The 27,153-nt window shown below is 35.4% G+C and overlaps 3 protein-coding genes across 3 annotated transcripts; 1 reads left to right on the top strand and 2 right to left on the bottom strand.

Moving 5' to 3' along the window:
* Positions 1-5,174: 5,174 nt before the first annotated feature.
* On the bottom strand, positions 5,175-6,880 carry LOC130467597 (U4/U6 small nuclear ribonucleoprotein PRP4-like protein). The gene is made up of 5 exons (XM_056836151.1): positions 6,748-6,880; positions 6,337-6,455; positions 5,688-6,224; positions 5,406-5,603; positions 5,175-5,317 (listed from the first exon to the last, which is right to left on the bottom strand). Exons 1-5 carry the CDS (start codon positions 6,878-6,880, stop codon positions 5,207-5,209), a joined length of 1,098 nt encoding a protein of 365 aa, XP_056692129.1. The 3' UTR covers positions 5,175-5,206.
* A 9,278-nt stretch (positions 6,881-16,158) lies between these two features.
* On the top strand, positions 16,159-17,733 carry LOC110790108 (non-specific lipid transfer protein GPI-anchored 31). The gene is made up of 3 exons (XM_021994864.2): positions 16,159-16,656; positions 16,767-16,799; positions 17,279-17,733. Exons 1-3 carry the CDS (start codon positions 16,320-16,322, stop codon positions 17,473-17,475), a joined length of 567 nt encoding a protein of 188 aa, XP_021850556.1. The 5' UTR covers positions 16,159-16,319; the 3' UTR covers positions 17,476-17,733.
* A 2,272-nt stretch (positions 17,734-20,005) lies between these two features.
* Positions 20,006-24,216, bottom strand: LOC110790109 (sulfate transporter 1.2). The gene is made up of 13 exons (XM_021994865.2): positions 23,793-24,216; positions 23,634-23,682; positions 23,303-23,510; positions 22,331-22,505; positions 22,162-22,227; positions 21,955-22,068; positions 21,747-21,863; positions 21,543-21,669; positions 21,181-21,467; positions 20,899-21,089; positions 20,730-20,815; positions 20,534-20,610; positions 20,006-20,440 (listed from the first exon to the last, which is right to left on the bottom strand). The coding sequence occupies exons 1-13, from the start codon at positions 24,111-24,113 to the stop codon at positions 20,294-20,296; spliced, it is 1,965 nt and encodes a 654-aa protein (XP_021850557.1). The 5' UTR covers positions 24,114-24,216; the 3' UTR covers positions 20,006-20,293.
* Positions 24,217-27,153: the final 2,937 nt, after the last annotated feature.

Here is a 27,153-nt window from a genome sequence, read left to right as displayed (position 1 = left end):
CAGACCGGGCGGCACGCGCATCTGGTACCCTTCCCCCACGCAGAGGTCGTCCCTCATCTTGGCCCCGTGCCTGTCTAGCCACCGCATCCAGCCTACGTCTGGGTGAATCTCCGACGGAAGCAATTGGGCCTCCTCCCGTCCTCTGGGCCTAATAGGCTGGGGAGCAGCCTCTTGCTCCTCGGCGGCCGATGACAATGGAGCGACGCTTGACTCCCCCACTGCCTGGCTCGTTGTACCCCCTGACGAGCTTGCCGCTTTCTCCCCCACCTCGACATATTCGTCAATCTCTTGAAAGAGTTCGGCATATTCTTCGTCGGCTGACGGGGCGGTGGAAGAATATCTCTCCCTAGGGGGTGTCGATGCTTCTTCCCGCAAGCGCAAGCGCGTAGGATCTGCCGTTTGCTTGGTTCTAGCCATGCCTTCTGCTTAGTGAACGAAGCACGGCTTAGGAGTGACCAACAATGAGGAAAAAGACGCGATTGGACGTCCGCCCCGACAAAAGATGAACGGCGGAAAAATCTTAAATAAAACCTTCAAACCCTTACCTAGTACTAGGAGGTCGGCCGCTAACAAAGAGAAAAATGACGAGAGGATAACAAAAACAAGAAAGAAAGGCGAAGACTAACCTTGAAAGATCTGCGAAGTACTCGGTGAAGAACAGGATGAGTTTTGCGAAGAACAGGATGAGTTTGACGAAGAAAAGGTTGAGTCTCGCGGTGGCCGGAAATCGCCTGATGGTGGTGGGAATACGCCGGAAATCGCCTATGAGACAGCTCTGTGAAAACGAAAAGTAATAAATGAAATTTACCCCCCTCTATATATAGGGAGGGGCAAAATGGAGAAAGGTGACACGTGTCACCACCTCAACACCTGTCCCAAAGATGAAGATGCAAATCAAAGGTCAAGAAGCGATACCCGGAAAGTGTTTCCAGAAATGCCCTTCTTGAGGGGCAAATGTTGTGGGCAAAATTACCATGCCTTCGTGTACCAATGAGGATGTGACACATGACACGTATTACGCCCCCTAAGCAGAAACCATACGAAGTCTACTCCGGAGCATGAGTATTAATCTAGGTATCTACAATGTATGTGTATTTGTATTTAAGTGTGTATAAATGTATGTATTATACCTATACCTGGAAAGGGGCTTAATTAGTATGTATCCCAAGTGAATGACTAAGCACAATAGGCCCAAATAGCCCACTATTGCCAAAAGGGGCCAAAGAATTGTAAGGAGAAAGGACACATGTCCTCCTCCCATACCCCAGCCAATCATGTAAAGGGAATATTAGGTCATTCCCACAAAAACCTAGTACTATAAATAGTCCCACTTCCCTAGAAAAAAGGGGCACAATCAATACATTCAAGAGCAATTGCTGCTCTGCCTTCTCTCTACTTTCTCACTCTATAAAAATACAATCTTGTGAAATCTTTAAAAGTTACCGGAAAACCTCCAAGGTATCTCACCGGAAAAACCCCACAACAATTATGATGTGATAACCACCATTAATGTTTTTATTTATTTTTCTTTTCTTTTATTTAACCATAAGTATCACACGCGATGGCTTCTTTTTTGTTTTCTTTTACTTGTGTGTGTTTGTTGTTGTTCGAACGATACCACTTTCTTTTTTCTACGGAGTATTTGATTGCTAATTCAAGACCTAAAAGATACCATCGCGTCTAATAAAATAATTTGGACAATTGGATCTAGCTCGGCTTCCGGTAATCTTATATCGTCATCCTTATATAAAGGGAAAGAACTCCTTTGTTTCTTCTTAAACTTATGTCAAAAAAACAAAACAAAAATATCTTCGTAAACTCCTATTTTCTCCCCCAGCTACATTTTTTTTTTTCTTTTCGCAAACATACATAGTTACGTGTGAGTAATCACTAAAGTGAGTACGAAAGTGTGTGATTACATTTATGCCATATTGAGTATAGTTCCATTCACTAGTAGAAAAAACCCTTGTTGCAGCGGGCTTTTAGACCCCTGTTGCAGCGTACATCGTATGCTGCAACTGGGGGGCCTGCAACAAGTATTGACTTGTTGCAACGTACAATGTACGCTGCGAAAAGTACTTTTTTGCAGCGTACATTTGCATGTACGCTGCAACAAGTGTGTAAAATTAGGCAAAAATCAAGACTTGTTGCAGCGTACAAAATGATGTACGCTGCAACAGACTGGTTTGTTGCAGCGGGCTTTTATTTGTACGCTGCAACAAACCAGTCTGTTGCAGCGTACATCATTTTGTTCGCCGCAACAAACCAGTCTGTTGCAGCGTATATCATTTTGTACGCTGCAACAAGTCTTGATTTTTGCCTAATTTTACACACTTGTTGCAGCGAACAAGTATATGCCCCCTGCAACAAAGCTGTGCTTTTGGCGGAAAAATTTTAGTTTTATTTATCTATACCTAGGGTGTCTTGCACCAAATATAGGAACCTGTCAACAACAATAAATAAAATATCGCAACCTGTAGAACAAATATAAAAAATAATAACTGGTGTTTTGTATACATATATATATATCCCAAAACCAAAGTGCACGTACTACATTCAAATATACGTTCCAATTTCAATGTACGCATACATTTTAATGTAAACGATTGTTCTATAACAACTAAACCACCTCGATCAAGCGCGCTCAAGCCAATAGTAAATACTTGCGGGTAAAACACTTAGCCCGTTGCTCACGAACCACATCAATTTCCTCACTAGTATAGGCGCATTCCTCGGAGTGTAGACCTTTACAAAAACAGAAATTTCAACTAAGCATTAGATTAAATTCAAATTAAATATCACACTTTAACATTCAAGCAACTAATAACAATGTCCTAATAGTCTTGGAAACTTAAAGCTAAGCATATTAATCATGTAAAAGGTATAAAATGAATTCTTAGGTTATGTAGCTCAAATTTGGGAGCGAAAATGTCATTTTAGCCTAAATAAAACCTATAACGACCCAATGAGCCTTAAATGTGCGTAAATAGATTGGAATGAGTCTTAGAAAGTTAAAACTATGCATATTAAACATGTAAAAAGTTTAAAATGAGTCATTAGGTTCTTTAGTTCAAAGTTGGGAGCGAAAATGTCAATCCAGCCTAAATAAGACCTATAACGACCCAATGAACCTTAAATGTGCATAAATAGATTGGAACGAGTCTTGGAAACTTAAAGCTAAGTATATTAATCATTTAAAAGGTTTAAAATGAGTCCTTAGGTTCTTTATTTCAAATTTGGGAGAGAAAATGCTCATTTTAGCCTAAATATGGCCAATAATGACCAAACAAACCTTAAATGTGCATAAATAGATTGGAATAAGTCTTGGAAACTTCAAACTAAGCATATTAATCATGTACAAAGTTTAAAATAAGTCCTTAGGTTCTTGAGTTCAAATTTGGGAGCGAAAATATTATTTTAGCCTAAATATGACCTATAACGAACCAATGAGCCTTAAATGTGCATTAATAGATTCGAATGAGTCTTAGAAAGTTCAAACTATGTATATTAAACATGTAAAAAGTTTAAAATGAGTCATTAGGTTCTTTAGTTCAAAGTTAGGAGCGAAAATGTCAATCCAGCCTAAATAAGACCTATAACGACCCAATGAACCTTAAATGTGCATAAATAGATTGGAACGAGTCTTGGAAACTTAAAGCTAAGTATATTAATCATTTAAAAGGTTTAAAATGAGTCCTTAGGTTCTTTATTTCAAATTTGGGAGAGAAAATGCTCATTTTAGCCTAAATATGGCCAATAACGACCAAACAAACCTTAAATGTGCATAAATAGATTGGAATAAGTCTTGGAAACTTCAAACTAAGCATATTAATCATGCAAAGGGTTTAAAATGAGTCTTTAGGTTCTTTAGTTCAAGATTAGGAGCGAAAATGTCTCATTTTAGCCTAAATATGACCTATAACGACCAAACAAGTCTCAAATGTGCATAATAGATCGGATTGAGTTTTGAAAAGTTAAAAATAATCATATTAATCATGTAATAAGTTTGAAATTATTTTTTAGGTTTGTTAGTTCAAAGTTGGGAGCGAAAATGTCATATTAGCCTAAATATGACCTATAATGGCCAAACAAGTCTCAAATGTGCATAAATAGATTGGATTGAGTCTTGGAAATTTAAAACTAATCATATGAATCATGTAGTAAGTTCGAAATGAGTTCTTAGGTTCGTTAGTTCAAAGTTGGGAGCTTGGGAGCTAAAATGCCTCATTTTAGCCTAAACATGACCTACAACGACCAAACAAGTCTCAAATGTTCATAAATCGATTGGATTGAGTCTTGGAAACTTAAAAAAATCATATTAATCATGTAATAAGTTGGAAGTGAGTCCTTAGGTTCGTTAGTTCAAAGTTGTGAACGAAAACGTCATTTTAGCCTAAATATGACCTATAATGGCCAAACAAGTCTCAAACGTGCATAAATAGATTGGATTGAATCTTGGAAACATAAAAATAATCATATTAATCATGTAATAAGTTAACTCTATATATGTCATTTTAGCTCTATATATGACCTATAACAACCCAACGAACCTTAAATGTGCATAAATAGGTTCGAATGAGATTTAGAAACTTAAAACTATGCATATTAGTCATGTAACAAGAATCAAATGAGTCCTTAGGTTCTTTAGTTCAAAGTTGGGAGCGAAAATGTCATTTTAGCTCTATATATGACCTATAACGACCCAACGAGCCATAAATGTGCATAAATAGGTTCAAATGAGTTTTAGAAACTTAAAACTATGCATATTAGTCATGTAATAAGAATCAAATGAGTCCTTAGGTTCTTTAGTTCAAAGTTGGGAGCGAAAATGTCATTTTAGCTCTATATATGACCTATAACGACCCAACGAGCCATAAATGTGCATAAATAGGTTCGAATGAGTTTTAGAAACTTAAAACTATGCATATTAGTCATGTAATAAGAATCAAATGAGTCCTTAGGTTCTTTAGTTCAAAGTTGGGAGCGAAAATGTCATTTTAGCTCTATATATGACCTATAACGACCCAACGAGCCATAAATGTGCATAAATAGGTTCGAATGAGTTTTAGAAACTTAAAACTATGCATATTAGTCATGTAATAAGAATCAAATGAGTCCTTAGGTTCTTTAGTTCAAAGTTGGGAGCGAAAATGTATGCATATTAGTCATGCTACTATAAGTTCCCATTTTGCACGCATCACTTTTACTACAGTTTACCAAGAGAAAAGATCTTACCTCCTGTGACATCTAAGGGTGTAACTCTTGCTTCATGTCCTGACAATGTCCTGATAAGCTTGAAGTCTCGAGATGACCATACCTGGTGAAATAGGGCAAAATGAGACAAAACACTCCTTGTAACTTAACAAAACAGACTACTGAGAGTAATTGAGTGCCAAGTCTCATACCTTAACAGTTGTATCATATGAAGCAGTGACCAAATAATATCCCTCCTGAGGCTCAAATTTGACCTGTGAAATAAGCTTTGAATGGGCAGGAATTATGTACAATGACTTTTTCTTTCTCAAGTCCCAAATCCGACAAGTGTTATCCTCAGAACCAGTGGCCAAATGATAGCCATTAGGAGAGAAATCAACTCCATAAACCTGAGAGGAAAAAGAAAAAACCTGAGTCAACAATCAGAGTTAGCATCACAAAAATAAATGTTAATGACAAGAGAATAAATTTACAGGTTTGATGTGGCCTTCCAAAGCAAGAATACTTCTCCCTGTTCGAAGATCCCAGACACGTGTAAGAGAATCCAGTCCACATGATGCTAACAATGATCCATCCGGATGGAAAGATATGGCATAAACACTCCTGCTATGGCCTTCTTGAAGAAGCAACTCAGCACCACTTTCGATATCCCACAAACGCCAAGTTTTGTCAAAACTTGTAGTGCCCAAGTACTTCCCAGATGGATGGAAGGCAATACGAGCTAGGCGGTCTAAATGACCTTCAAATGTTCTCAATAAAGTGCCATCTGTGTTCCACAACTTTGCAGTACGATCAGCTGAGGCAGTTGCTACATTGTCACTTACAGGAGAAAATGCAACATATACTCCATATCTTGGCAACCCCACTAACAGAGCTAAAGAAACAAAACAAGCAATAAACAGACCATTAGTACTCGCCTTCAAAAATGACAAACCAGTCTCATAATTTAGGGCAATGGCCCCGCAATCATGGCTAATTGAATGCACAGTTAAGCACCATGCTCTCCATATCTTGACAGATACAATAGATTAGTCAGCTCAATTGTCAATCTAACTCTCATAATTTATAAATCAAGTTGGACAAATCAACATACACGAATCTCATAATAGCATAACAGGAGACATAATCAGAAGATGGATCTAGTGTTGCTGGACTCAAAACACTCAATCCACCCCCACCCCCGCCCCGGCCCCGGCCAGAACAAAAACAAAAAAGACAAAGACAAAGACAAAGGAAATACACTGCATATCGTGTGCACATGAATAACTAAACAAACCACCAATCAGCTACCAAGCTCATCATACAACAAAACAGTAATCAAGAAATGCCAAAACAAACAAAAAATTGGTTGAATGAGATGTACTTACCTACCAAAATCTCACAGCTGGTTTCCCATATGAGGACTTTATACAGAACTTTTTTACATTCTGAGGTACTGACTTGATTGTTGTACGAACACGTCCGGATACATTATCCCCAAACTTTGGTTTCATTGAAGTGATCCATTCTCCATGATTTGTTTTAAACTCATACCTGATAGAGATTTTAGCAAGTCAGAATAATATACAAGAATCAAACCCCCACAAGTCCATAGATTCCAGTTAATAAAAGTTAAATCTATAGCAGCTAGACCGTCGAATAAGCAAACATCAGTATGCAATTTCATTGTAATTCAAAATAAAAAATACAAATTCCTTTCTCCTAAGAAGCCTGCGGGCATTAACAATCAGTATTACTTAAACACCTAAGTACCTAATCAAGTCCACATTTCAAGCTAGGACATAAAACATTATCGAGCTATAAGCTAACTTCGAAGGGAAGGCTCAAGGCTCAACAACAATAGATAATCTAGAATGGAAAAAGGCTAAATAAAGTTTGACAAAATGCTCAACCTAAAACGGGTAAAAGCAGCATTCGCTGCAGTTGCATACCATTCTTCTCAAAAATGGATAACGCCAAATAAAAATTGGAATTTCAACATACAGGTCTACCAGGAAATAGCAGCTTCAATCTTCCCCCATGAACAACTTGCCACAAAAAAAAATTAATATAAATGAACAAACCCTAATTCTGAAAACGAAAATCAAGAGGGAAAGGGAAGAAAGTTACTTGCAGCGGCGAGGATTGACGGAGAAGAGGGTTCGCGAGCAACAATATCACTTGGAACCACCGGCCGAGGAAAGTAGCTTCGTTTTTCGAGCAAGGATGGACTTCATTGGTGGTTTTTCGAGCAGGGAAGGTGGTTTTTTGAGAAAGGGACCACCGGTGAGGAGGCGAGGAAACAGACCCTTGCTGGAGTACCACCGGCAACGGGAGAGACCCAGAGGCGACGGTGACTGGCGAGAACCACCAGCGACGGGCGAGATGCAGGGAACGCTGAGGGAAGAAGAAGGGAGTGGGCGCGTTTGAGATGAAATATTTGGTCTGAATTAACTTTGAAGCCGAAGAAAATTACTAACATGTTATTGCAGGGGGCTTTTACACGTATGCTGCAAAATAAAGGGGTTATTGCAGGGGGCTTTTACTTTGTACGCTGCAAAAAACTCTTTTGCAGAGGGCAATTAATTTGTACGCTGCAACAACCCTTTAAAGGGTTTGACCCGCGTTGACCTACTGGTTGTTGAAGCGTATTAATACATGTACGCTGCAACAAGGGGGCTGCAACAGGGGTTTTTTCTACTAGTGATTCCTGACATTTTGAGGGCACTAGGTGAAATAAGGGATCAGGGTCCTTTCCGAAATGATACGTCTTTAACTTAAATAATATCATAATTTTTTTTGCTAAATTCATCATATGGTCGAAGTCAAATCAATAAAAAAATTATTATATCTCCTTAATTTGCAAGATCCTAGCATTTCAAAATCCTGCTCTAGTCGATCTCTTGAAATATTTCAATAAAATAAAATAAATACTTACTTAATTACAAGGTAATTAATAATTATGAAGAGATTTTTATTTTTTATTTTTTTTAAATGTGCATTTTGAGCATATAGAAGTATCAGTTAATTTTGTCTTCATTAAAATTTGATACTCTATCTATTTTAAAACTTATAGACCCATAACCCATCAAATAAGCATTTTTTTCGCCCACATATAGTTACAACAATTAAAACTGAGTACTAAAAGTCAAATACGACGTACATAAACTCAACGTAAAACTTAATTATCTTGTAAAAAAATTAAAGGACATGGCTAATACAAATAAAGGGTTTAAATAATTGAGACACTATATGTACAAAGTATTATAAATGAGAATATTACTTGCTAAAAGAAAATTTAATAAAAAAAAATTACATTACAAGCTAACAAACACGAAAATAAAAAAAATTGACAAAGTTTTTTTTTTCTTTTTAAAAAAGTTGAACAAATAAAGGAAGATGGAAGTGAACAAGAAAAACAATAAGGGAGGGAATAAACAAAATAATTAAGACAATGAGGGGAGATAAACACTAGACCTATAAGATAGGTATCAAAGCTTAAGTACTTACTTTCTACCAATGAGCCAAGGAAACAACATATGTATTAAATGCGTTGTTTGTTACTAATACTACTCCTCTATATTTATTTAAGAGATACACTTGCCTTTTCCGGTCGTATTAATTTAAGAGATACACTTGTCATTTTTAGTAACTTATCAACCCCACCATCTAATTAAATAATACAAATGTACCCTATGACCCACCATCCTATTAAATAAATAATTTCATAAATCTACCCCACCTTCCACCCCAAAATGACATGGTCCCCACTTGTTTATTTATTAAAATTTTATCCCAACCCCACTTGCTTGATTATTTTATTTCTTTCAATTATTCTTCTTACTACCCGTGTCCGGTCAAGTGTATCTCTTAAATAAATATGGAGAGAGTATTTTACTGGACATCTTTATTTTAGGCCCCTTTTCACCACCTTGATCCCTAGGCCGTCGAACCCCTCGCCTACCTCTAAGACGAGGCCTGATTGAGTAATGATTTCACCAGAATGATACTGGAAGAACATGGTGCGCTTTTTAGTTTTTACACATTGCAACACCACTGAGTTAATAATATATTCACAAAAGTTTGAAAAAGTAAATTGAATCATATTCCCAGGTGACATGAGGAAAAGGCCATGCCGGGTAGCCCGTAGGTGGACCCATCAACCTAATTAGCCCGTAGTTTAATGATACTATTCGAACAGCGGAACAGCCGCATGCTCAGCTGGGCCATAATTAATCACGGATTTAAACATAGTCAAATACGGGGTAATGTCGCACATCTATATTAATCTATTAAAAGGCATTTTGAAGAACGTATACGTGTCACGTAGATCGAACATCAAACCTTTTTATTAAAAGTTACACTTCTTACCATCTTAACCGAGTAAATAGGTCTGGAGGTCCCTTAACTTTGCCAAAAGGAGCAGTTAAGTCCCTCAAGTTTCAAAAGGAGCATTTAGGTCACTCAAAATGGATGGAATAAGCTATTTTTATTAACACCGTTACATTTTCCGTTAAGTTCAATTAAATAATAATAAAACTGATTTTAAATAAAGGGAAATCAATTTACATGTGTATAAATGATTTAAAATAGCTTCTTTTGATTTTGACTTAGCTTTTTCAAGTTCCTTAGCCTTTTCATTTGCTTTTTCACCCTACACATTTCATCATAACAGAGCAATTTAACCCTATACATCTACAATAAAAATTAACAAAATATATTAAAAGAGATGCTAAAATATTTGATCTTGATTAATTCCGAGAAAGAAAAAACTGAGATCTAATCCCCCCAAACAAATAGATTGATCATTTGGTGGAAGATGGCAGTGTATTCCATTGAACAATGATATAGGGATTACAATATGATCGAGTCCTAATTCATTAATATGACTAGAAGTCTAATATACATCAAATATCCCAAGGCAAAATCCTATGAGATATCTAAGTAGTTAAAAATCAAGTGTCGATGTGATTACAAATAGTTCTTACACTTAACTTATTAAACACAAAATCACAACATATATTAATAAAGGATAATCTAGTTACATGACAATGGTCCTTCCCCACTGTACAAGGCTAGTAAATACCCGTTGCCAACTCAATCCTCAAAAGGGTAATACACTTGAACCATAACATAAGACCAACCGAGTAACGGATACCATTTATGCACAATTTGATCCGACTCACGTTTGTTCGGCCCGGGATACAGACATTCTGGGATACAGACCAACTGCCTCGCGTACCTTCTGTTCACATGCCATCCATTCGTTTCATGTACTGCTTGAAGCCTTGGTTTGATGGCCATCATCTAGAACTCTCGAGGTGAGGCCCCACGAGGTGGATCCCTTCACAACACGCCTTTGTCGAACCCAAGCTTCACTTCATCGAAAAATGATTTCCTCACCATTCGATAATCTGCTTTTCAGGATTCTCCAACATTCACAACCCCTTTGAGAATGACTCAACAAGGGGTCATGGAAGCATGACATTGGAAGGCTACTTAGACAGAGAAACTACGGTCGTGTTTTTTTTATGACTAATTTTTATTTTCTGATATGGGGGGTGATATTTGTATACGAAATCTTCTATGGTTAAGAAGATATTCATTGTGTTGTGATGAATTGAAAGGAAAAAAAACTGGGTTGTTGAGTAGAAGAAGAAATATATATGGAGTATTGAATACAAACCAAGATATAAGAGATGAATATTGTTGTAATGCTTTAAGCCAACCCCCTTGTGTTTATATAGTCAAGGAAGACCAATGGAAGATAAGTTGTTTCTCACATCTCAATGCTCCTCATTAAATACTTAGGAGTAGTTAGTAGACCAAGGAAGACCAAATTAAATATAGTGCGTCTGAAATGCAACTTGTATCTAATACAAATGTTTAAATTTCCAGAACAGTGGATACATACTCCGTATATGTGCCTAGTTTGAACACATACTCCGTATTAAGGTTCATTACCTTACTCGGACGAAGCTCTTTTACGTCCTCTTATCTAACGAGTATGACCATTAATTGAATTTCGTTAAATAATACTCTGATGAGCGAGCTTAGCTTTGAGACGAGATAGAACACAAAATGAGGCTCATTAAACAAATCAGTTTGGACATGATCTGAACACAAACATGCTCGTTCATGTTACAAGCTCGTGAACAAGCTCGTTTATGTTCATTTATTTAATTAATTAGACGGGCTTGAACACACATCTAAACTTGATAAATAAATTAGATCCAGGAGCATGAAATATTGGACATATCCGTAAGTGCAACGTCTAATTGTAAATTGTAAATTGTAACAAAATTCATAATTCACGTTCTACAAAATTTTTAAGTGTTTTATTTTCCATGGAATGTTAAATACTCTGTTTTTTGAGAGCCTCAACGGCTATATTTTTGTAAAAAGCTAACTGAAATGAATTTCCCTTTATTTAATTATTGGTAAATGGTAAATGTAACTGTTTTTTTGTCGTTTAGTGCCTTTTATTTAGTTTCCTTTTAATTTAATTGAATTTTAACGGCCGTTAGTAACAGAAGTCAAAAAGCAGCGGTTTCCATCCATTTTGAGGGACCTAAATGCTCCTTTTGAAACTTGAGGGACCTAACTGCTCCTTTTGGCAAAGTTTAGGGACCTGCAGATCTATTTACTCCATCTTAACCAACTACAACTTATGTAATATCTTTCCATATAAGTCTATATATTCTTTTTACAATAAACAATACATTGAATAAAAGTGAATGCAAAAAAAAGAATGATTAATTAATTCATAAATGTACAATTATTACTTTGAAGTAAAGGATCCGACTTTGTTTATATTTTTGGATGTGGGGTTTAATCGGGGAGGTTGTAGATCGGCCACTAATCTTATGTTATCACCGTAATTTGACGACGACCCATCTCTACGTGCACATGTTTTTAAAAAAAAACCCGAATAAAAGTCAAAACCCGGGGAAACGCCCGGGTTACATACTAGTTTTTATTTATAAGTGGTATAGAATAAATATTATATACTAGAGTAGGGGTGCTCATCGGTCCAAATCCGAATCGGACCGGACCGTTCCCAACCGGATCGAAGACCGAATTTTGATTTCAAGACCCGAAGACCGGACTGATTATGCTTGGACCGAACCCGGACCAGGTCAAAAAAATCGGTCCAAAACCGGACCGGACCGGTTTGGACCGGTTGTAGACCTATTTCTATATATTTTTTATTTTTTCTAAATATTATGGTAAAAAAGAAAAAATATATACAAAAAGCCAATTGTTTAAGGTCTTTTTCGGAAGCTAAAATAAAATATGTAACAATATAGTAATATTTACAACATATTAAAGGAGAGAATTACATTTTTAAATAGAATATATTTTATTTTATTAAGGAAAAATCGGTCCGGTCTAAAATCGGTCCGGTCTAAAATCGGTCCGGTCTAAAATCGGGTTTTTGACCGGACCGGACCGGACCTGACCGAAAACCGAAAATTGATATTTCTCGACCCGAAGACCCGACCGATTGCTTTCGGTCCGGTCCGGTCTGGGTCGGTCTGGTCCGGTCTATTTTCGGTCCGGACCAACTTTTGCACACCCTGTTAAACTAAAGTGTTTAAAATTTATTCTTTTATAGATAAAAGTTTTCTATTTCGTATTTTTTAGTAATAAAATTTTTCATTTAATAAAAATTATTTCTTCAATGACACTAATTTGGTAGAGTATAAAATTAATCCTTTAACTCTTTAAATGTTTACCTATTAACTTATTTTTTAATAATATACTCCCTCTTTCGCGGAATACTCGTAACGGTTTAACTGTACACGCTTGCCAATGCATAACTTTGACCATCAACATTTTCAATTATATATTATAAAAACTTATAAAATATTAATATTTTGAAAATATATATTAAGATGAAGCCAACAATATATTATATGATAACACTTATTTTCATATACTATAAATAAAATAGGGTCAAAGTATGTGAATAGTGCAAAAATTCAAACCGTTGCGAGCATTCCGGGACAGATGGAGTAAAAGTTAATTAAAATATATTAAAAGTTACAAAAACAAATAGATAAAGGTAATAAAAAATGGGTAATTCTCACCGGTAGCAATGTACTTTGGCAAATTCTCAATGGTAGCAAAAATTTTGCCAAATTCTCTCAAATAGCATTACTTTTATAAATTTTCTCTGTAGTAGTATTACTTTTTGTAAGTAACACTTAATAAAATAAAAAAAAATTAGCAACTGATCTGATTAATAAAAAAATAATAAATAAAATTTCTAAACCACAGAAAATCTAAAACACAAAAATCTAAACGAAACAACAATTAAACATTCGTTTCATCGTCATCTTCAAGACATCAACTGTACTTCTTCCGATTAAGAAAATTCCAGAAAATCAATTCAAATGTTAGCTCTTGATGCAGTTGTTCGTGGTTTTGAAGAATCATCCCAAAAAAATGGAGGTTATTGTTCGATCCTTTATTGAGACTTACTTCGATTGGAAGCGGTTGATTACGACTTAGGAGGTCCGGTTTCATCGCTTAATCACCTCCTCTCTTCCATCAATCCCCCACCATCGGAAACCAACCTGCATCCAACCGTATCCGGCACCACTGACCCATGCTCGCCCCTCCGGCTAGCCACCCACATATGTCACCTAGTTCATCCCTATCAATCATCTCCATCCTCACATTACCTTCCATTACTGCAGTATAAGTGTTTAGCTTAGATCTCCCATGAGTTAGAGCTCTCCATGTGGAATGACTGGTCGAGTGCTGCTCAGTTGGGAAATCTTCTCGCTTCAGTGCTACTTCCTCCGTCTCTTTTTGTTTTTTACGTTTTCCTTTTTGGGTGTTTCAAAATGTTCTTTACATTTCCTTTTATATTATCACATAAATGATTTAATATTCTATCAAAATTTGTGTCCAATTATTATTTTAACCAATTAAATTCATTCGATCATTTAATCTCTCACACATTTCCATTATGACATTAACTTTTTCCCATTTTCCCAATATCAGAATTTTGATAAGAGTGAAAACATTATAAATAAACGTAATTTTTCTCGTTTACATAAAAACTAAGAAAATTCTCAATGCACATTAATTAGTCGTTAAAACGCGTGCAAAATACCAAACGTAAAAAACAAAAAGAGACGGAGGGAGTAGTTCATAATTTCATACTCCACGCAACCCTCCACTCTCTTTCCTTCTTATTTTTTTTAGTTCTCCATTATACTCCGTAGAAGACCAAATTAACTTTTGCTTGTTTAAAATAATAATAAAAAAGAAGTAGGTGCTTATTTTTTTTATTAATTTAGTTAATTAGATGCTTATTATTTTAATTAGGTGCTAATTACAAAAATAATGCTATCATAGAGAAAATTTTAAAAAGTAATGCTATTTGAGAGGAATTGGGAAATATTTTAATTTGTTACCATTGAGAAGTTGCAAGAGTTGATTGCTACCAAAGAAAATTTCCCACAAAAAATTGGGTAAAAATTATCTTATTGTGTAAAACTTTATTGTACACGCTGTGTGTGGAAGAACTTTTGAAGTAATGTAGTGTTTCTTGGTTCATTTCATCAATGTGTATCAACTAGATTTTACCCCGTGCGATGCACGGACTCTATTAAATTGTTAAGTTAAAATAAAACTCCTATATATACCAACTGCTATTTTTTTATATATTAGATTATATTAGTTTCTGATTTTAGATTGGATTTCATTTTAGGTTAATTTTTTAATTATTAGAGTGTTTGATTTTGGATGAAATTGTATATGTGTATTAGTAATAGTTAAATAATAAAAATATCTACGTGACACCTTATTGTTTGGTCAACTGTGTGGCTCCGAAATTGTGAAAATGATTAGGTACACCCGAGTGCACCGTGCATCCAAAGGTATTTTTATTGCCATTGTTGATCCCCACCACATTTTTTTCTCACATGCAAGGAGAAAATGTGAAAGGTGCATGATGCACCCAAGTGCAAGTACTCCCTCCGTATTTAAAAAGGAGATACACTTACCATATCCGGTCATAGTTAATAGGAGATACACTTGTTATTTTTAGTAACTTTTCAATCACACTACCACATTAAACAATTAATTTCATAAATTTCCCACCCCACAGTCTCAAACCCCTCCAGAATTTAATAGTCTCCACATATTTTACTTGATTAAAATATTTAACCCAACCCCACCTGCTTTATTTTATTTTTCTTTCATTCAACTATTTTTTTTTCTTAATACTCGTGTACGGCCAAATGCATCTCCTATTTAAATACGGAGGAGTAATATGTTCTTTCTACCGAAATTATACTTGCATCCGTTATTTCATTTTCATACAACCTACGGACTACAGAGTAGGAGTAGATTACACGGTGTTTTACTCGTAATCCCCAACTAGTAAAATAAATCTACAAAAAAGGAAGTAACAACCTTTCCTAGTTTCAAATGTGAAATCATTTTCTCCCATGATCTCCTACTTTATTTACACTGCCCACATATGGACATACACTATGATACACTATGATCACATTATCAGTTTTTACTTATTTTTTTCCAATTTAGGGGTTTGCCCCTCTTCTACACCAAAAAAAAAGAACAAAAAAAAAAAAAAAACATTGCTCCGTATCAGTTTCGTATCAGTTTTAATTTTGATTACTTGATTTAAAACGGTAAATTTGGAAACACACATTGCACATACAGTATACAGATACACGTTTCTGTTTATAAAAGGAAAATTACTTCCCTGCAGTTAACCAGATTCAACCCTCCAGTCAAAATCAAACCACATCACCCACGTCTTTGACTATCTCTTACGTGTCAACATCTAATTTGGCCTTACCAAACTCTTCCCACACAGCCACCCAACTTTATCACCCCTCCCCCTCAAAACCTCTTTTTTTTCATTTCAAAATTCCCAAGTGACTCTCATCATAACCATTCCCCCTCGTCCCGATTCTCCCGCGATCATCGCCACGCGTCCCTCCTTTTCTCCCCTTCCTATTTCTACCCCTCTCATTTCACTCCCACCAGTCCCCCACTCATACTCGCACTACTCCCTTCCTTTTACTGCCCTTTTCTCTCTCCTACTCTCTCTCTCTCTCTCTCTCTCTCTCCACCCTCAAATGGCAGCGATGAAGTTCTCCCTTCTAATGCTGGTGTTTTCCATGGCGGTTGTGGTGTTAGTGGGAGCCAAGAGTTCACCGGCACCGGTCGACTGCACAAGTGTAGTCCTTAGCATGTCAGACTGCTTGTCATACGTCACCAACGGTAGCACCGTGGATAAACCAGAAGGAAACTGCTGTAATGGGTTGAAAACTGTGCTTAAAACTAGCTCTGAGTGTCTATGTGAAGGTTTCAAGAGTAGTAGCCAATTCGGCGTCGTTTTGAATGTTTCTAAGGCTCTTGGTTTACCAAAAGCTTGCAAGGTTAATGTTGATCCCTCTACTACCACATGTGGATGTATGTTTCCTTTTCCCTCTTCTTATTCTTAATTTTTGTTTTTCCTTTTTCTTTTAATTAAATTGGGTACTTTCAATAATTTGATTTTCAACTCTTAATTGTTTTTGTAGTATCTGTTGCTCCAACTGGCGCTCCTTCTCCAGGTGTTTATCTTCTCCCGACGCTTGTACTTTATTTTTTCATTTTTGTTGTTAGATAATTCTGTTAAAGATCGATTACTTTCCCGTTGGAATTTGGTTTGCTTTATTTTAAGAAATGTGTATTTCGAGTTCTTTTTTATGTTTTATTTGTTTGTTTGCGATGGGTGAAACTGGGTTATTTGAAATTTCATCATCTTTGTTGGGATTCTTAATTTTTTTAACATGCATTTTTGAAATTGAGGGCCTTAAATTGAGAAAAGATGTAAAATGAATTTTGTATTTACATTGAAGTTTGTATGTTGCAAGGAATAGATGAAAAAAGGTTGTCTGAATTTTCAGCATTTAGGGTTATAGGGAAATTAATTATGCTTTTCAGATCGTTGTTTATCAACAATTCAATTAATCTTTTATGCCTTTCCATGTTGATTTGATTTATACCATAATTGCGTGATTCGTATCAATAATTCTTACTTGTATTACAGCTGGTGGTGTAGTTGCCCCGGCAGGTGCTCCATCAGGTTTTTCAATCGCCAACACCCCAGCAATGAGTCCTGAAGGCAACGTGGTGTCTCCTTCAATGTCTCCAACCAACACCGGTGCTGCCACTGCTACTGGCGTGTCAATGCAAATGCAGCTGATTGTTGTGGGATTAGCAGCAGTATTCTTCTCTAGTTTTTAATCATCAGACTAATTTTACATAGTACTAGTAGCCTATTTAAATTTTCAAGGGATCTTTGTTTGATCAATAGCTCATGTTTTACATTTCTTCACCCACATTTTTTTGACTGTGTTTTTATGCGGTGGGATTGATTGGCGTTTATTTTCTCAATGGCAGACTTTCTTTCCGTCTAGTCATTTATTTGTTGCTGATATTACTATCATGATTATTATTCGTTACCTGATTTAATTGGATCTTAAATCTTGATGTTATGGTTCATTTTGCGTCTATTTAGAATTGTTTGAAATCACTTGTTATGATGGATGCTAATCTGTTTAGAATTAGGATTTGGATTTCAGTTTTAGAACTAATGCAAATCAAATGTTATGATGCTGAAAAGGAATAGGCCCTAATTCAGTGGCATTCGAATTTCAAAAGCAAGTCAAGGCACTTGGTCGAATTTATGCCCTTTCAGTTGTTCCCGTGACTTGCGATTTGACTGTCACTCCTCTTTTCGTCTTTTTTCCCCTTAGCTTTGACCTTAGTTTTTCTTGACTTCTTGTGTCTCGGTTGACCTCCATGGCTCTACTATAGCTATGTTGCACCAAAACGGGTACGGACACGAAAAAACGTCATTTTTAAAATGGACATGTGGATAATATTGTACATTAATATATCAAAAAAGATAAAATTACAATTATTAATTGAAAACAAAAATAATAATTATATTGCTCTAAATACAAAGTATTTTTTTTACTTTCTAATTTCAATCACCAAATATAAAGTACTCCGTAACATAATTGATTAATATGAAGCTGCATATATCATGAATTGATTTTTTATTATATTTAAAATATGAATACATGCTTACCAATTAAGACAACGGAAGCAACAAGAAGATGGGTTACACATCTGAAGAGTGAAGTATTGATGGATGGACTACAACAAAATAGAGTGAAGTATTATGGATGCACTACAACAAAATAGAGTGAGGTTTTGAGTATTTGAGAATGAGTTTGTGGGCTTACATAAACTCATTGAACTTTTGAAAGAATTAAGAAAAAAAGTAAAATTCTGAAATTTGTCTAATTTTGAAATATGTGTCAACCGCGTATCCTGTTCGTGTCCAAATATTTCTGAAAAACGGACATTTGACTTCACGTGTCGGATACATATTTTCACATGTCCATGGAGTATCCGTGTCTGACACGAAACACGCGGATCAAACAGCGTGTCTGTACTTCCTAAGTACTAGAGTGGTGCTCTTTTCTCAAACACAGCCTTACAGAGCTAAGTCTAAAATTGAAGGACGGTACTATTTGTCTTTCTTCAGTGTGCTTAAGTGTAAAATTGAAAGGCGGTACTATTTGGCGCAACAAATCCTTTACTGTCCAGTTACGACTTACAAGTAGCTGCCATTTATCTCCTTTCCTCAGCCACCACACCAATGCCACATTGCTACCCACTCCACTGGCCTTACCTATTAACCCCGATCAACATGGAACCATCCCTAACTGGTTGCTCGGTACGTTAATCTCGGTCATCTATTCCTACATGTCCTAACCTGATCAAACTGCGGGACGGGCCGGATTCGGGTCGGGCTTGGGAACAAAAAATCAGCCTGTTGTGTCGGGCCGGGCCAAGATTCGGACCTAAATTTGTGCCAACCCCGCTATTTTCGGGCCTAAAATACCGGGCTTTCGGGCCGCCAAATTTATAACTAAAAAGTGTATTTTTGTGTTTCCCAAATCCGCCAAAAAAATAAAATTTTCGGGCCGGGTCCAGAAATCGAGCCAGAAAATTCTGCCCAAACCTGCAAAAAGTTCGGGCGGGCCGGCCCTGGCCGACGGGTCGGGCTCGTCTTGATCAGGTCTAACATGTCCCGACCAGATGACTGTCGTTACCCAACACTCAGCTATTGACACATATAGCAACACATGCACCCTTCCAACTCCAACATCATCACCTCCAACTTTGAAGGGCCTGAAGTCTGAACACATGAGACTAGCTCTATGCCACCTCCATCAGGGCCACCACTTTGTGGACTGTTGGATTCAACTAATATCGCTCCTCCCATCTCCAATTAGTTGTTTAACATGTGATGCATATGTAACTACAAAACCTGGCCCATCTTATATTCGCATAAGTGAAAAAAAACCATTTGTGCAAACTTTTGTTAAAGATGGTCTGACAAGTTATCATTTGATACTGATAAAATATATTATTGATAGGGAAAATATAATGTTGTGTGTTGTATTGTGTTCTACGTGGGCATACGCCTCTATTTATAATACAAACGTACTAGATCTCCTACTCTTCATAGGTTTCCTAATTCATATAGACTTCTATCTTATATCATATAGCCTAGTTATAACATAACTCTACTATATTCGATATTCTATCATATAGGATAACTGCCTTATCCTCAATAGATACAGTCCGTACCAGTTATTAGTTAAACGAAAATTAAAGTTGGTTAACCTGAAAAGCTAGTTTCCACGGTTTGTCAAATAAACAAAGTTCAATCTTAGCAACAACAGAAAAGGAGGAATGGAGGATCAAAAGTCACACTTACATAAATATTTGAAGCTCAAAATTAAACATGGAGGAAAATTATTTATGTAATCAGATACTTTTCTGAAGGCAATTAATTAGGAGAGGCACCTTGCACCTCATGTTATCTTAATTCCAAGTGAACATATCGTTACATATGTACATATATACTCCGTATATTGTTTCCCGTCAATGCATTTAAATTCACAACCAAAAACATCAAAACCACACTCTTCGGGGAAACACGTTCAAAATCTAAACTACTCTGATGAGTAATTGAGTAGTCTCAAGCTGTTTCTTCTAGTATCTTTCGATTGCATGCTCGAACAGCGTCCCCAACGGTTAGGTGTATATTATCTTGTCCAACAACATCCACAAACTTGGAATCGTGGAGTTTTGTCATAACAACACACCCTGGATTTGCTAAAAGAAGCTGTTAAGAAATTTAAAAATGAATGTTAGAAGTTCTTCGTAGTAATTAATGTAGTACTAGCTGTTGCATGATATAAAAACATTTAGTTCTTACCAGTATCTCTCTCTTTTGCAGACTCTTATTTAAGTCTTCCAAAGCATGGATGCCACTGGTGTCAATATCAATCACAGCTGCAAACAAAGAAAATTAAAAACGACGACTTAGAAGATGCTAGCTAGGTTCAGTTTACAGCCTATAAGAAATGACAAGGAATATATGAAAGATGAGAAAGTTTATGCAGATGGCTTACGCGACATGTCTATAATCAGATGTTGAATTTTGGGGAGGTTACTTTCTTTGTTTAGCTCTTCTTCATCAGTTAGCCATCTTAGAGTTCTGAAACAGAACAACTCATCTTGTTAATCCAAAAACGTACTTGAATATATAAGTTTGTTCCATGGGTTGAATATTAAATTTACCTGTCCTTGACATAATTTGAGTTTGAAAAGTAGATTGAAGAATCGACTCTGACAATCAGAGCACCTGGGATGGTTGAAGCTGCTGGGTACTGCTGAATATTCCTGTATAATGTAGTTCCAGGAAGGTTTCCAAGTAGTGCTACCCTAGGCCTTGTTACTTGCAACAGAATCTTAGCAAAGGAAATGCAGACCTGAATCATGCAACAAGAAAACGTACAAGGTTAGAATTAGAGAATTAATTGAAATAATTAACTTGATAGGATAGTTTGGAAGTTCCTATACCGCAATCAAAATGCCAATCTCAACTGAAATAAAAATGACACCGAAGAATGCTCCCATACAAGCAATGAAGTCGAACTTGTCAATCTTCCATAAGAGAATTACGGCTTGAATATCAACAAGGTTAACTACAGCAGATATAATGATGGCAGCGAGAATGGCATTTGGAATGAACTTAAATAGAGGTGTGATGACCATCAAAGTTAAGAAAACAATCATTGACATGACTATGTTGGAGACTGCTGTTTGGCAACCAGCCATGAAATTCACTGCAGACCGAGAGAATGATCCTGCAAAAGATATATGACCGCTAATCAAAATGTGTCTTAATTCATAGTTAAAGTTGACTATGAAAAGATCTTTACCAGTAGCTACATAACAAGATGTCATTGAGCCAACAATGTTCATAGTTCCTAAGGCAAGCATTTCTTTGTTTCCATCAATGGAGTAATCTTTTATGGCCGCAAATGTTCTGCCTATTGCTACAGCTTCCTGCAATATAAAGTTAAACATGATTTTTATGTTTTTCCCAAGTTTAAAAAAGTTTGAAATATAAGTTATTTTCTTACCGTAAGTGCAATTACACCAGCAATGACACCAATTTTGATTCCTTTCAAAAGGAAAGGACCACTGAAAAATATCTTGTGAAGAGATGGAGGGTTGATTCCCTGATCTATGTGTTTCACCTATAGACACCAATATATTTTACATGATTAAAAAATATAATGGGATCATTGATCACAGACTCACAGAGTAATTTAACTTTTTAATACTTACAATCTGAACCCCTTGCTTATCTGCACGTGTGAGAAATACAATTAGAGTCGACAGGATGACACAGGTGAGGGGAGCCATTGCAGGAACCCAAAACAGTTTCTTGTTTTTCTTTCCCTGTTAAAAAAGATGAGGAAGTTCGAGTTTATAACCAAAGTTATGGAGTTTCCTAAGAAATAATTTGTTTTTGGTTCAGTTATATTTTCTTACAATGTACTTGGTGATCAACAGGAAAACCAAGAATGATATGCCTATAGCCATAGTCTGCCAGTTCCACTGTCAACATATAGACAAATCCCAGCATCAGGAATCAAGCCAAACAAGATATTAATCCAAACGAAATATACAAGTAAATTTTTAGGAAGTGGGAAATGCTTACTCCATGCTTGGCTTGGCTAAAAACTGAGTGTAAAACCGCGATTATATCAGTATCCTTTGTGAAATTTCTAATGCCAAGCAGGCCTTTCAGCTGTTGAAGACCAATAGTAATGGCAGCACCAGCCATAAAACCAACCGTTGCAGCATGGGAGAGAAAGTCAACTAAGAAGCCCAATCTAATTAACAAATAAAGCCAAAGTTTTTCATTAGATCATATATATCCCTTGACCATGATTAATCTAAACTAATCTACAAACTTAAAGCCAAAGAATTTTCATTAGGTTCCCTACTTTGAGTCTTAATTAATAAAAGAAAAAAGATGCATTCACTTTATAATTATATGAAATCCATTTTTGTCTTTTGAAATGGACTATCTTTCCTCGAGATGGGTGTGGCCCATACCCATATTCAAGACTCTTCTTAAGACAAGCTAATGAATTTCAGTTAATTGATGTCTTTTCCGAAGAGTTCATATACTCTTTCCCTAAATTAGTTGATCAGTCTTCTTCCATCTTGTTCTCGAATACACTTAGATCTAGGTGTGATCAATATCACAGGTTGTATCATGTTTTAAATTTTAAATTTATTCTATGTCCATCAAATCACTTCCACACGACTCTTAAATTAGAAAAAGTCAAGTTAAACTTAAGATCTTAACAAATCATAAATTCAAGAGATGGAGATTTAAAAACAAGGAAATAGAAGAGATGTTGTTGCATGTTATTTAAGTTTTCATTAGTTTACTTAGGGAATTGAAGAATTTCAATGGAAATGCCCCCGTTAGTTAATAAAAAAGTGAGTGTGCCCTGTGCATGAGGACTTGAGGAGGACATATCACATATGTTGAAATAAAAAATGGTAACGTGCCCGAATGTATATACTATGTAGTATGTACTATGTAGCATGAGCTATCTAGCTAAATGAACAAATTAATATATATATAATATGACATTGATTTGTAGTGAAAAGATACCTGAAGAAACCAAGTGTTGCCTGAGTGATGCCAGCAAAAAATGTAGCTGTTAATGCAAGTTGAGTATATTCAACTGGGTTTGTATCAGGATCAATCACAGCACTAAGGAGAGTCCCCAGCAGTAGAGAGACAACTGCAACTGGACCGATAGCTATGTCTCTCGAGCTTCCCATGAAAGCATAGATTAGAGGTGGAACAAAACTACTATCTGCATTATATAAATCCATATAATATATTGGGATTAAAAAGCAACTCACATATATAATCCATATTCAAATTCGGGTTATCTGCAACTAGTAGTATGAATTATGAAATACGGAAGCAAACTCACATAATCCATATTCGGGTTTTAGGTAAGCAAGCTTAGCATAGGCAATGTCCTGTTAGAGAATAACTGAATATGTTAAATAACACAACAATACAACATATATATATATGCTAAGAAAGAGATCGAGTGTAGTAACTAGTAAGATAAGTTGTTGTTACCTACCTGAGGTATGCAAAGACTTGCAATAGTAATTCCAGCGATAATGTCATGTTTAAATTTGGCGAGACTATATTGTCTTCCCCAGTCGAAAATGGGGAAAACAGCACGTAAACCAAGGACAAACTTTTTAGAAGGCGGTTGATCCTTGAAACCTCTTAAAGGATCATCAGGGAAAAAAGTCTCCCTTATGGTATGACCAAGATCTTTCCATACACTTTGCTTTTCAGGCCTTCCAACACTATGAAGTTGTGGCAACGACTCATTTCTACGACGAGATGAAGCTGCACTACTTACTATGTTTTCGTCACCAATGCGACGACTCATTTTTCCTCTGATCGATTTTGTTACCTACAAACTATAACTTAGGCAGGAGAAGAAAGAATTCAAGGAACAAATCAGATTAATTGCTATTTAATTGTTTCATCAAATTATAATGTATCAGGACAAGTATATATAAGCAAGCTAATGTAACTCTCGTACAAATGAATGTGGGCCTTATGCGATCTAGATTCAAAATATTGACTTAACCATCATCACAATTTCAGAAAAATTATATTTTATTTATTAAAGATGATTCTTCACTGATTTATGAGCTTAATTTAATGCATTATTCATTCAGTTGACTTTTCAAATAATGGCGTAACATCATTGACCTAGTTTGGCTAACAAGCAAATTAATTGCCACGTCAAGGCAGGTGAAATCACTAAAAAAAAAACAATATCATTAATGACAGACTATTTACGACAGGCTCAAATCCCGTTTTTTATGTATAAAGTTGCACAACATGGTATGAATCGTAATATCAGATATTCGGATGTCAAAGTTTCTCCCATGATAACAAAATTTATTTGGGACTCTTACATATGTGGACTCATTGGGTGTGGATAATGATTTTGAAAGAAAACTCATGACAAAAATGATATGAAATTAACAAAATAATAGGAAAACTACAATAAACAGTCAGAAAAAGAGTATTTATAAGCAAACAATAAGCAACGGCTAATTTTCAAACACAAAAACTAGCCGTTGAGCATCAAAATGAGTAATTTTAAGTTATTGGTATTTGGTGAATTAAGTTTCTGAATAAGGGTATTTGGTGAAATAAGTATTAAAATAGGGGTATTTGGTGAATTTGAAAATTAGGTTAACGGAGGACTAACGGCGCATCATTAGTAAGGGTATTTTGGGTATTAAGTCATTTGTGAGGGGCATTTGGTGAATTACTGAAAGTCGAGGGGCATTTGGTGAATTACGCCAAAATTCGGGGGTATTTCATGAAAAATCCGAAATAAATAAGCAAAAGTGATTAATTCACTGTGCAAGTCTTAAAGGTGGTACTACTCCAATTCAGAGAGAAAGTGCACTTTAAAATGATTCATGAGAGGCATGTGACTTATGCAATTGTATACTTCGTACATGTAATGAGACTTTATCTTTTTCATGGATCATGACATTTATAACGATCCTTTATCTTTTTGAGGGTGTTCAAAATATATCAAATTAACTTAGCTTAGAAACGTAATATAAAAACATAAATGCGACCCTTATTAAAATAATGTTAATTTACTAGACATTAGAAACAGGTTGGCAATCCAAATAAGGAGAAAGAGCGTTTGGTCCACTAACAAGCCAAATGAGGTGCAAATCATTTGCAGCAAATGTATCATACTAATTAAACCAAATGATAAATGGCAATAATATGGTTAAGTTAATATTTTCTCTCATTTTTTTTTCTTATACGGGACAACTCGCACGTACATGAGTTTAAAGACTTTCATAAAAAATTAATATAAAGTAATAAATATTCTCAAAACCTCATGTTTTAAAAAGTTACTTGTCCAAATGCCCACTTTTCACATCTTTCCAATCCAAATATCTTTCTATCAAATAACATAAGTTTTGTGGTATGTTATCAAGAAAAGTTGGCATTTCTAACCTGGATCGACCTGAGTTATTGAGAGACACGTAAAATCAACCTAATTCGGTTGTAAGATGGCGGGACTCTACTAGGCTACTTGAAGTAACTATAGGATCTCTTTTTGTTCTAGAAGAGTGATTTTATATAGAGGAAAATCTCAACCACAAACAAAACTCAACATTGTTTGGCCTTCATTGAATGAGGCTTAATTCAATCATTAATGACACGTGTCAAGCCTTTCCTCTCTCAAAATGAAATTCTTCTCTTAAAGTTAAACTTTGTGATTTTGTGTGTGTGTAAGATCCATTGAAAGTGGCCAACACGCACTTTACTCTACCAATAAAAAGCAATTGAAAATAGAGTTCAAAGAAAAGTTGAAATTATTCACATATGCAACTATTTTTATACTAAAATACAAGCAAGTTGACATCACATGAACCGTCTTACGATTAAAAATCACAAATAATTGGCCTATAATTCGTGGGAAAATAATAATTTGAAGAGTATAATTAAATTTGCAGTTAGTCATCTATCAAATAGTTTTACATTTATTTAACGGTTGATTATATAGAGTACCTAATAATACATTTGGAGTAGTTGATTATTACATATTAAGTAAGTGTTATTTCATGTAATCTCGTAGTTAATTATCTTTCAAAAACCATATTTACAAGAATTTGTAAAAACTTGCCATTCTATAATTAAAAAATGAACAACTATTGTCAGAAATGAATAGAGCTCATATTACGTCTAGGTTCATCCAACTCAAACTTGATGAATTTTCTCGATCAATTACCCATAACATAAGCATGTTTAGAGAAGAATTAAGAGATTGAATTGGTCTTCTATAGTTAGTTATTTTATTTTATTTTTAGCAAAGATTATTCAATAAACATACTTATCCATTCCTAATTATTTGATTGCATGCATAATATATTGTTTACCAAACAATTAGTGAACTCCAAACTACTATTCAATGATCATCACGAAGTCGGTTATACAGCTCTTTTGTTTTTAAAAAAATAGAGTAGTGTTATGTATCAATGGCTGACACAACTAACGTGATAAATAAAAGTCGTGGGAATTAAGTAGACGAATGAGTTATAAAAGCTATCCAGATGACAAATGAGAAAAAGAGGATTTGAAAATGAAATTTATCTTATAAAAACCATAAATACGTATTAATCAGTAATCACTAGCCACACACTAATACTCTAGCTATCCGCTATATAATGATGTTATAGTTTCTACTTTTTACGTTTGCAATTCATATTTTGTATCATTATATCTCAAATTATACATTAGCAAAAGTTATAAAATTTTGATATTGGTAAAGTATTCAATGAAACGAATCAAACAATACCCCACGTGATTATGTTTTTCTGATGTATCAACAAAACGAATCAAAAAAGACTTCACATGAATATATATTTTTTTCTTTATGT

The sequence above is a fragment of the Spinacia oleracea genome, chromosome 2 (genome assembly GCF_020520425.1).
Source record: "Spinacia oleracea cultivar Varoflay chromosome 2, BTI_SOV_V1, whole genome shotgun sequence".
Taxonomy (NCBI): domain Eukaryota; kingdom Viridiplantae; phylum Streptophyta; class Magnoliopsida; order Caryophyllales; family Amaranthaceae; genus Spinacia; species Spinacia oleracea.
Note: the sequence above shows the minus strand (reverse complement) of the source record. Positions and strands in the feature narration are given on the sequence as shown.

What these genes read in the sequence shown, in the direction of transcription:
- LOC110790108 (XM_021994864.2), top strand. Translation starts at nt 16,320, where the DNA reads ATGGCAGCGATGAAGTTCTCCCTTCTAATGCTGGTGTTTTCCATGGCG. An exon ending in CTCTACTACCACATGTGGAT is followed by an intron (nt 16,657 to 16,766) that starts GTATGTTTCCTT and finishes TTGTTTTTGTAG; the next exon opens with TATCTGTTGCTCCAACTGGC. An exon ending in AACTGGCGCTCCTTCTCCAG is followed by an intron (nt 16,800 to 17,278) that starts GTGTTTATCTTC and finishes CTTGTATTACAG; the next exon opens with CTGGTGGTGTAGTTGCCCCG.
- LOC130467597 (XM_056836151.1), bottom strand. Translation starts at nt 6,880, where the DNA reads ATGAAATTGCATACTGATGTTTGCTTATTCGACGGTCTAGCTGCTATA. An exon ending in CTTGCTAAAATCTCTATCAG is followed by an intron (nt 6,456 to 6,747) that starts GTATGAGTTTAA and finishes CACGATATGCAG; the next exon opens with TGTATTTCCTTTGTCTTTGT. An exon ending in TGGAAGGCCACATCAAACCT is followed by an intron (nt 5,604 to 5,687) that starts GTAAATTTATTC and finishes TTTTCCTCTCAG; the next exon opens with GTTTATGGAGTTGATTTCTC.
- LOC110790109 (XM_021994865.2), bottom strand. Translation starts at nt 24,113, where the DNA reads ATGAGTCGTCGCATTGGTGACGAAAACATAGTAAGTAGTGCAGCTTCA. An exon ending in CAAGTCTTTGCATACCTCAG is followed by an intron (nt 23,683 to 23,792) that starts GTAGGTAACAAC and finishes ATTCTCTAACAG; the next exon opens with GACATTGCCTATGCTAAGCT. An exon ending in AGATTGGCATTTTGATTGCG is followed by an intron (nt 21,090 to 21,180) that starts GTATAGGAACTT and finishes TGCATGATTCAG; the next exon opens with GTCTGCATTTCCTTTGCTAA.